Raw genomic sequence first — 10,000 nt, 5'->3', positions numbered from 1 at the left:
TGGCAGGGTTCTTTGATTGGAGGGGGAGGTTACTACTCGTTAGTGGTGATCTGGGCTTCCGCCCATACAAGAGCTCATAGGGTGAAGGAAGGTGTTCATCCAGAGAAATTATTCTGTACATCCACAGGGCTGTTTCGGGGTACTGGTTCAGTATTATCAACTGCTTTCTTCCAAAGGGATTTCGTATTATCCAGGCGCCTAACCCCTTCTGGCTGGCATCGCACTGTAGGATGGTGCTTGTTGCTGGATCAGGGTCATAGTAAGACAAAATCGGGCCGAGCAAAGTTCCTCTGATTCTATCTAGTGCAGCCTGGGTGCTGCTCCCACTTGAAGTGGGCATTCTTTTTCGTTAGCTGACGAAGGGGTGCTGTAAGCTCTGCCACTTTGGCTGAGAAGCGGTTGAGGTATGTGATCAATCCTAGTAGGGACAGGAGCTCATTTGTGTTAGATGACGCAGAGATGTTCTGGAGAGCTTCTAATTTGTCAGCTGCAGGAAGGTTACCATCTTGTGTCAGTGAGTAGCCGAAGAAATTGACGCGTCGTTGTTTGAATTGTAGTTTCTCAGAATTCAGGCTCACATTGTTTGCTCTGGTGGCCTAAAGCATGTTGACGAATGCTTGGTCATGCTCTTCCTCTGTCGAGCCAAAAACGACGATGTCGTCGGCTATCCCAATAACATTGGGAATCTTCTTGTAGATGTCGTCTAACTTTCTTTGGAAAATGTCCTGAGAAAAAGCTATGCCAAATGGTAAACACTTAAATCTGTATCGACCAAAAGTAGTGTTGAAGGTGCACAAGAGACTAGATGCGTGGTCGAGCTCGACATGCCAGTAGCCTTTCGTTGTATCGACTACTGAGAAGCAGTTCTTACCGTGCAGTAATGGGAGAATCTCGTCGATGGCTCTGCTGTAGTAATGTTCTCGGCGAATGTTCTTGTTCAAGTCTTTGGGGTCCAAGCACAGCCTCACCTTCTTCTTTCCATCAGGTGTCTCCTTAACGTTGCAAAAAATTGAATTGACCCAGTCTGTAGGTTCTGTTACTTCGGTAATGATTTTCATTTTCTCTATCTCAGCCTTGTACAGTGGTAGGATGTGAACAGAAACTGTCCGCGAAGGGTGTACGACTGGTCTCGGGTTGTAGATGAGCTCGATGTCATATTAATCCCCAGGGAACCGGCTAATTTTATCGAAACAGTCCTGCTATTCGTTTAACACGGTGGTTTTGGAGAGACCAGCCTGCTTGGACAGTTTGCTGTGCTGCACATGGGACTGAAACATTAGAGACTTCTTCAACGTTGATAGTTACGATGCCGAGTTCTTGGGCTTGTTGGCAGCCAATCGTCGAGGGGTGGCCTGGGGCCTCAACAATGGTAAACGTTGTGGATATCGAGGTGTTCTTGAAAGTTACTTGAAGGTTTGTGGTGTCCAGGTTTTGTATGGGATTTCCTCCGTAACCCTTCACTATGCTGCTGCACGGTTTGATGTCGACAGAAATTCTTAACTTCTGTAAGTTATCTGTAGTAAGGATACAAGTGTCTGCTCCTGTGTCTACCTTCATTTGCATGCTACGCCTGTCGTTGATCTTGACAGTTGCATAGATCTTGTTCTAAGGGTAACTGCTCATGCTATCAATATAATTGTGGGAGGGAATGGTATCTAAAAACACGGTTATTGGCTCAGAGTCGCTTCCCTCGTCGTCGCCATGGTTGTTTATGCTTGAAGAATCACTGGTTTCCTCATAGTCATTGTGCAAGTGGATCTCTTGGCCCTGGTATTCTGGACTCTGTACGATGTCATGCACTTTTTTGAGACCTTTCTTCATCCATACCCTCTGGAAGTTCCCTGTTTTCTTGCAGTATGTGCACTTGGCATGTGTGGCTGGCATATAGTGCCGCTGTCATGTTTGTTTCCACATCTGAAGCAACCACTGATTTTAAATTTGAATTTTGGTTTGCTGGCCGATGAGCTGTAGTGCTTTAAATGACTTTTATTTGAACTGCTCTCTTGCTCTGAGCCTTCAAATGAAACTGCGTTGTTTTTGCTTCTTACAGAATATAATCTAGTGTTCAGATCTCCCTGTCTGATTACTTGCATCTGCGCCCTAGTGCTCTCTTCTGTTTTTGCGAAGTCATAGACTTGTTGAAAGGTAAGGGAGTTGCCTTTGGAGATGGAATCTTTTCTGACCTAGTCTGATTTCAGACCAAAAATCAATATGTCTCGGAGATTTTCGACTTTGAATGCAGGGTCAAATCCACTGTCGTCGATCAATGTTCGGGCTTTGGTTAAAAAATCTTCCAAGGGCATGTCATCTTGTTTGAGACATCTTAGCTGGTACCTGGATAGTATCTGGTTGCTCTGTGGCTTTGTGTGTGCCTCAAACGTCTCAAATATTGGCTGAAGCTTAAACTGGTCCGTTTCAATTTCCCACGTTGCTGTATTATTGCCGGCCAACAGCAAGAATAGCCTCGCCTTTTGACCTTCTGTCTTGCTTGAGAGAGGCCCATCGAAAATAAGGCTGCATTTTTGCTTGAAAAGCTTGAATATCTTGTGGATATCTCAAGATGTTGACCAATCCATTGAGGGAATCGTGAACTTATCCATAGTTGTTGGTTGCAATGAGATACACCGCTGGTGTCTGAATGTAGAAGCTTGAAATCTGAAACTTGGAAATGGCGGTAATCGCGTCGAGCGGGTCGAATATTGAAACTTGAAAATCTCTGATGAACTGACGTGAAAGGTCCCGTAATTTTTACTTGAAGAGTTCCATGTTCCGTTTCTTCCTTGTTTCTCCAAAAAGATCGCGCTTTCGTCACCATGAAATAGTATGTGCTCAGAGTTTATTCAACATCCAAAAAACATTGCCGCCATGCCGGACTACGTGTCCATGTATGGGATCCAGCTGCAGGCTTCCGCGGCCATGGGATACCGCGCGGATACTATGAGACATACTCACTTGATGGTCACTTGATATTTACTTCATACTTCATTTCAGAACTGCTTTGCAATTTGTCTAGCTTTCAGCGAGGTATATTTTTTACTTGTCTGATTTCTTCACCTTCTCCAAGAAACATCAAAACAGCAATTGCGTCGTACTTTGTTTTCTTACATTTTTGCTGTTTTTGACCCGCGGTGAATTCTTCGTTCATGGTTTCATCTGAAAGCACTTTGGACTTGCAACGGTTTGTTTGTTTTTGGTCCACACTTTTGCTATTTAATATACTCGGCTTCGCCGAGCGGAGCACCGACATAATGCCTATCTTTTTCGGCCGATCACTGAATTCTTCGTGATAGAACCATGGGTTACTTTAATGCAATTATTACAAGGATCAAAGATCTTAGCTTACTCGGCTGTGGAAGTTGTCTTGTAATTCACCGGAAATAAGTAAAGGTACTTTGGCAGTTTTTTTTTGGTTTCTTGCAGCCTAAGGAAAAAGATTCGTTGGAGAGCAGTCAGTACCAGTGGCTGGACGTAACGAATGGGGGCTGTTAGCAAAGTAAGTCAGAAAGTCAAATTCCTCAAAGACTTGAGCAACTTTTCGGAACTTAGTTCAGAGAGAATTGCACCCTCTCCTGTCTTTGATCAAATACGTTACAAGAAATAAGCAATTTGTATCAATACACTTCACTTAATGCCGTGTCGTGAACTGAAGCGGAGGCTTAAGAGCAAGAGCTTGGAAAGACACGACCGCCGCTTCAATGGCTTTCAGTGCTATATTCTTCGAAACTATTAAGACATCAAACTGCACTCTGAATGTTAATTAGGGGTAACCCCCTTATACGCTTCAAGGGGCTGGGAACAATAGTTTTGTACGTTAGCCAATAAGAAAAGGTACCCAGAAAGATCATGTTCAATCACAAGACTATATATCTTATATTATAATTCCTTTGTCGGTTGCGCACCGGTAAATGTGTCTTACGATCCTTAAAAAGGAAAGTTACATACTCTCTCACTCTAGCGTATAAAATTAATAGTTGTCATAACTAATTTTAGTTCCCTACATACAAGAAAGAAACCAAGAGCTTAATTATAATTTTTACTAACCAAAACACAAAGTGCAAATGAAGCTTTTGGTTTAGGACCGTAGCTACCTATCTTGGACAGATTAAATGGAAAATTGAGACCAACCCTCCCCGCAAAATCAATGAGATGGGAAAATGGCGCATTATGGCCTCCGCGTGGCTTCATCTTTGATTAAGGGGGGACGGGGCATTTCTGTTCCATTTTATTCTGTCTAAGATTGTATGAGCTCCTGCTCGGCGTTAATTGTAGCGTTATTTTGGGTAATGATGAGATGAACACGCGGTCGCACGCACAATTAGAAGTTATACGCGATTCGAGCGCACACCTGCTTTATTAAACCGATCTGAGCGACACTGAAAAAAGAAACTGCAAGTGGAATTTCTTATTAGCTGTTAACGTACGATCTGTGTCTAATTTGAAATAAATAGTACGTGTTTAAAAGCATGTTATGATCGGCGTGAAATTTTAAAATATTCCGCTTTCACGAATCGACGGCTTCGGGAATGATTGCAGTGGATTTTGTGAAACAATTTTGTGTGAAATGGCGCTAGCATACAGCTCTGCGTTCCAAGTTATTGTTAGTCATTACTGGTTTTAATTGTTATACTCACCTCATACTCACTTCATACTCACTTCAGTTCTTGTAAATGACATACTCACTTCATACTTTATTTCAGAACTGCTTTCCATTTTGTCTAGCTTACAGCGAGGCATGTTTGTTACTTGTCTGATTTCTTCACCTTCTCCAAGAAACGTCAAAACAGCAATTGCATCGTACTTTGTTTTCTTACATTTTTGCTGTTTTTGGCCCGCGGTGAATTCTTCGTTCATGGTTTCATTTCAAAGTAGTTTGCACTGAAGAGGGTTTGTTTGTTTTTTATCCAAACGTTTGCCATCCAATCTACTCGGCTTCGCCGCGCGGAGACCGACATAATGCCTTTCTTTTTCGGCCGTTCACTGAATTCTTCGTGATGGAACCATGGGTTAATTTAATGCAATTATTACCAGGATCAAAGATCTTAGCTTACCCGGCTGTGGAAGTTGTCTTGTAATTCACCTGAAATAAGTAAAGGTACTTTAGCAGTTCTTTTCCGGCTTCTTTCAGCCTAGGAAAAAAAAAATCGTTGGAGAGCAGTCAGTACCAATGGCTGGACGTAACGATCGGAAGCTGTAAGCGAAGTAAGTCAGAAAGTCAAATTCCTCAAAGACTTGAGCAACTTTTCGGAACTTAGTTGAGAGAGAATTGCACCCTCTCTTGTCTTTGATCAAGTACGTTATAAGTAATTAGCAATTTGTATCAATACAATTCAATTAGTACCTGACCGCACCTTGTCGTGAAGGAAACGGAGGCTTAAGAGCAAGAGCTTGGAAAGACACGACCACCGCTTCAATGGCTTTCAGTGCTATATTCCTCGAAACTATTAAGGCATCAAACTGCACTCTGAATGTTAATTAGGGGTAACCCCCTTACACGCTTCAAGGGGAGGGGAACAATAACAGTTTTGTACGTTGGCCAATAAAATAAGGTACCCAGCAAGATCATGTTCAATCACAAGACTATATATCTCATATTAGAATTCCTTTGTCGGTTGCGCACCGGTAAATGTGTCTTACGATCCTTAAAAAGGAAAGTTACATACTTTCTCACTCTAGCGTATTAAATTAATAGTTGTCATAACACCGCTTGGTTGCACACAACAAAAGAACATGACAGTTTCATTCAGTCTCAAAATCATCCTGATTTGGTAAATCGTGGTCCACCAAGGACGATGTCGGCGAGTCAAGCGTGTGTTAAAAGACGGTTACCTGCACTCAACGATTCATCAGCAGAATTCACAGGCGACGAAGACTGCGAAGACGGCGTCGAAGAAGAGATGGAGGAGAATCCCAGACAAGCAAACAAAACCATCAAGCGTAGGCGATCCCAGCGTCTAAGCTGCTTCGAGGTTTCGAACATAATCGTTGAAATAAACATCCAGAATAGAACAAAGCTACTTGCATTTGCACGTGAACAAAAGGCGACGTAGCGGAATTCGTGATGAATAGGGGGAACAGGGTTGTTAAGGAAGTCAACGGATTGGGTCATGGAGAGGGCAAGTGAAGTGCTCCAAAGAAGCAAAATTTCGGGGCTAGAGTTCTTAAAGAAATTCGTGGAAGATCCTTGCACCAAGGGATGCAATGGAAGGTGGATGCAGTGCGGTGAGCAGATCCTGCTTTGGAACGATGTGTCGAGGGAAGCATTTAGTGAAGCTGTAATAAATATTCTTGAAAAAGGAAGGGGGAAATTTCGAAACATTCTTCTAAAGGGTCCTGCAAACATAGCAAAACGTCTCTTAGTAACCCATTAAACATTATTTATAGTTCTTTTTGTATTCCCGCAACATCAAATTTCGCGTTGGTGGGTGCTGAAAAAGCGGAGGTCATTTTTAAACGACTTTAGATGGAATCCCCCAATCATTCAGTGGCATGATTTACTTCTTATGCTCGAGGGTCAGCCAGTACATCTTCCCGCCCCAAAGTCATATTTTTTGCGAGATCTAGAGTTTAAAGGGGCTACCCCAATATTTTTTACTACCAAGCCCGATATTGTTTTTGTGAGGGGAGGGGTTATCGATGAAAGAAGAACCGAAATGATGGCGGTACGCTGGCACTCTTTCCAGTTCCAAGGACAAATTTGAGAAAGTGAGCAACTGACAGTTCCTTCATGTGCAAAATGCTTTGCCGAATTTATTTTGCATCGATAGCCAGCGGGATCGTTGAAATTATTTGAATTATTGTATTTGTTCTTTAGAGCGAGTTTCAATGGAGTGTCGTAAAACCAAACCAAAGTAATTACTTTGGCCAATCAAAAAGGACGGAGATAATCCAGTAAACCAATCGAAACTCCAAGTAATTACACGCAGCCGGCACAAAGCGCGGGAAAATGTGCACCCGCCAGCCACGATTGGTTTTGGTATCACTTATGATCGGTTGAAAAAATGGCGCGAGAACTTTTAACCAATCACTGAGTGAAGCAATTCGCTAATTACTTTCGACACTGAATTGAAAACGGCTCTATTAAAGAATTGTTATTATGGAATTAGAATATTATGACAATGTAGGAAATATTGAATCCCTATGATGTGAAACACACTCCTAAAAATTACTTGTACAGCGTTACTTCATAAGTTAATTAATTGTTCATTCATTCATTTTTTTAACTGATAAAAATTAATTTCAGAAATATTGAGGGATGAATAAAAAATTTGGCACCTCGAATACTTGAAAATTTACTTTAATGATTCTCGTAAGCCTGCGTTTGAAACAGGAAGCCTATAAAAAACTGAATAGAACCAATAAAAAGGAAATAAACACAGTAATATTGCTGGAAGGAGGATTCGAACCCTCTACAATTATAATGTAATCCACCTACTAATTGCGTTCAGTACGTCTCTGTGGTAGCCATACCGAGCCTATTAAGAAGTGTTAGCGATTTTTACCTGATCTATCTTCTGATTTTTCCATGCTGAAAAGTAGAGCATGATTTACTTTCGCAAGAATGTTGATGGGCACGAATTTTGTCGATTTTTCACGATTTTCTTGTCTGGTCAGTAAAGTGATTGAACAGACAGACACTACTTTGATTGCTTGTTAATCGAGCTAAACCGTTGAAAAGCGTCTCAAAGCAGAAGTAAATCGTGTAAGACATCTCGTAAATCGTGCCTTGGACGTTTTGATGTCATGTAAAACCATTAATTGCGCTACAAAGCTAAAAGCGGTACTTTAAATTTGCCATTGCTTCGTATGATTTCAAGGACGCGACCGTTCATAGACCCGGTATAGTTTTATCGATCAGCTCCCAAAAATGCTATTTATCGTTTCTTGTACTCTATCGCAGATTCTATAGATTCTTATAGTTCACCACTAAATTTTCTCCGATTCTTATTGGTTTAAATTGATCACGTGACGCGATAGTGTTCGTCCGCGGAGAGACACTATCAGCCCATAGTGCCCGTCCGAGGAAAATACCCGGATGGATAGTAGTCGTCCGCTGAAAATACCTCTGTAAACAAGCGGCCTTATGGAAAATAAACAATCGAAATTGTATTAAGAGGGTTTTTGTTTGTTTTCTTTTTCAACTTTTACATTGGCTGACACGGCTTTCGTCTAATAAAGTTGAAAAGAATTCAACATGATTTTTGAGCTGGCGCGCGGAAGAAAATTTAGTAGTGAACAATAAAGACAATAGAGTGTTTATGTCTCGGAACTATCGGCCTGATAGTTGCCCCTTGGAAATTTGATGTTCTTAAAACTAGCACATTTGCCCTCGAAGCTTCGCTTCTCGGGCAAATATTTGTTTTAAGAACATCAAATTTCCGCGGGGCATCTATCAGCATATAGTTCCTCGACAGAAACACTCTATTATTTAAATGGGTAATCTTTCGCTGAAGCGCATCTTTCTCCCGGGATCTTTCTCGAACTTCCTGGGAACAATGTGAAAAACGTTCTCCATGGGATTCAAGTCCGGATTTCGTGGCGGTATTGTTAAAAGTTCTGACTGACAACGAACCATAGCGCCACGGGCTGCTATGTTGTTTTGAGATGGATCACCACCCTAAAGCCACATCCGACGCAATCCTTTGTCAGAATACGAAAACGTGGCGTTAAAGGTGTTATCAATAAAAGATGCGAAGTAATTGCCATTCATTTTCTTGTATCTTTCACAAATTACTAATCCTTTTCCGAAACTTATTACAACCATAAATTTGGCAACTTTTCCTCCCGTTCCGACTTTCTTCCCTTTATCGAAGCACCCTCGTGTAAGCCCTTCTGATTTTCTTCTCCATACTCTTCCTTTAGGAGCACAGGTTTGGTCCATTGAGTTCGCCTTGTAGACGAACGAGACACCATCCAAATAAAAGGCGATCGAGTGTGTCCATACATTTGGGGGAGAGTTTTCTTGCATCGTTTGGGCAAATGCAACCCTCTTTCCTTTGTCTGTCTGACTCATCAACCCCTTTTTGCGTGCCGGAAGAAGTAACCATTTCTGTTAAGAAGACGTTTAACAGTTCGATCATTGACATGAAGAATTTTCGTCCGTTCCATCAAACACCGGTATGAAAACGAGCCCTCTTTATCTCTTCAAATCGGTAATACTTCCAAGAATTGATACCCCTTGTTCAGGGGTAAGTTTTCTCTTCCGGCCACATAAATTAATTTACTGGCAAAGTTTCACTTACAGTGCCCCTAACCCCAAAATATTGTTTTCGCTAAAATGAATCTTTGCATCTGTTCGAAACGCATTGCGGCCTTTTCTTCCTTTTTCTAACAAATCCTGCCTTTTCATAGCCTTCACAGACTGATTTACATTGCATTAACTCCTTGTAAACATGCATGTAAAGTAGATTGTGACGTCAAATCAGGAATAGACTCACTCCCCTTCCGACTCGGTCGTGAACAAAAGATGCCTGGTTTTTCGCAAGTTTTGAAGCCTGTAAAGAGACAGGATTTGTTAGAAAAGAAAAAAAAAATGGCCGCAATTCGTTTCGAACAGGTGCAAAGATTCATATTAGCGAAAAGAAGTATTTTAGGGTTAGGGGCACTTTAAGGTGAGCCGTTTATACCCTCCGTATCCCTAAAATATTTCTTCCATGTAATATCTCAACATAGCAACGTAACAAGGCGCGTGACTGCGTCAGAGGCCAGTGATTTCAGGTGATGAATGTGTTGACATACGACCTCTTAATTGACTAAATCCTTGATTTCGTGACGTCGATACCCCTCATACTGTAGCAAGAGGCAAAACGAGGTAATAAATGTCTCACCTGGATTTTAACCAAAAATTTAAAGGAAAAAAAAAAACGTTTAATTGGGAAAGTAATCCTTAAAAAAACATTTGCCATTGGGTTGTGAAAGATTAAGCCAGCTAAGGAGAGTGAATTAATACATCCTTATGATGCTCAACCAACTGAGCCACCGGTGCGCGGTAAGTCTTAAGTAA

The 10,000-nt window shown here is 41.6% G+C and overlaps 1 protein-coding gene across 1 annotated transcript in view; it reads right to left on the bottom strand.

The window, feature by feature from the left end:
* The window catches only part of LOC137995254 (uncharacterized), an 18,634-nt gene extending 12,657 nt beyond the window's left edge, over positions 1-5,977 (bottom strand). Inside the window, exons 1-4 of the mRNA XM_068840829.1 lie at positions 5,827-5,977; positions 5,339-5,438; positions 5,049-5,126; positions 3,344-3,421 (exon numbers count right to left, since the gene is read on the bottom strand). Of these exons, the coding sequence (XP_068696930.1) occupies positions 3,344-3,421; positions 5,049-5,126; positions 5,339-5,438; positions 5,827-5,977 (407 nt within the window). The remainder of the gene's footprint in view (positions 1-3,343; positions 3,422-5,048; positions 5,127-5,338; positions 5,439-5,826) is intronic.
* Positions 5,978-10,000: the final 4,023 nt, after the last annotated feature.

This window comes from Montipora foliosa, chromosome 3 (assembly GCF_036669935.1).
Source record: "Montipora foliosa isolate CH-2021 chromosome 3, ASM3666993v2, whole genome shotgun sequence".
NCBI lineage: Eukaryota > Metazoa > Cnidaria > Anthozoa > Scleractinia > Acroporidae > Montipora > Montipora foliosa.
The sequence above is the reverse complement of the archived record's forward strand: the minus strand, read 5'-3'. Positions and strand labels throughout refer to the sequence as shown.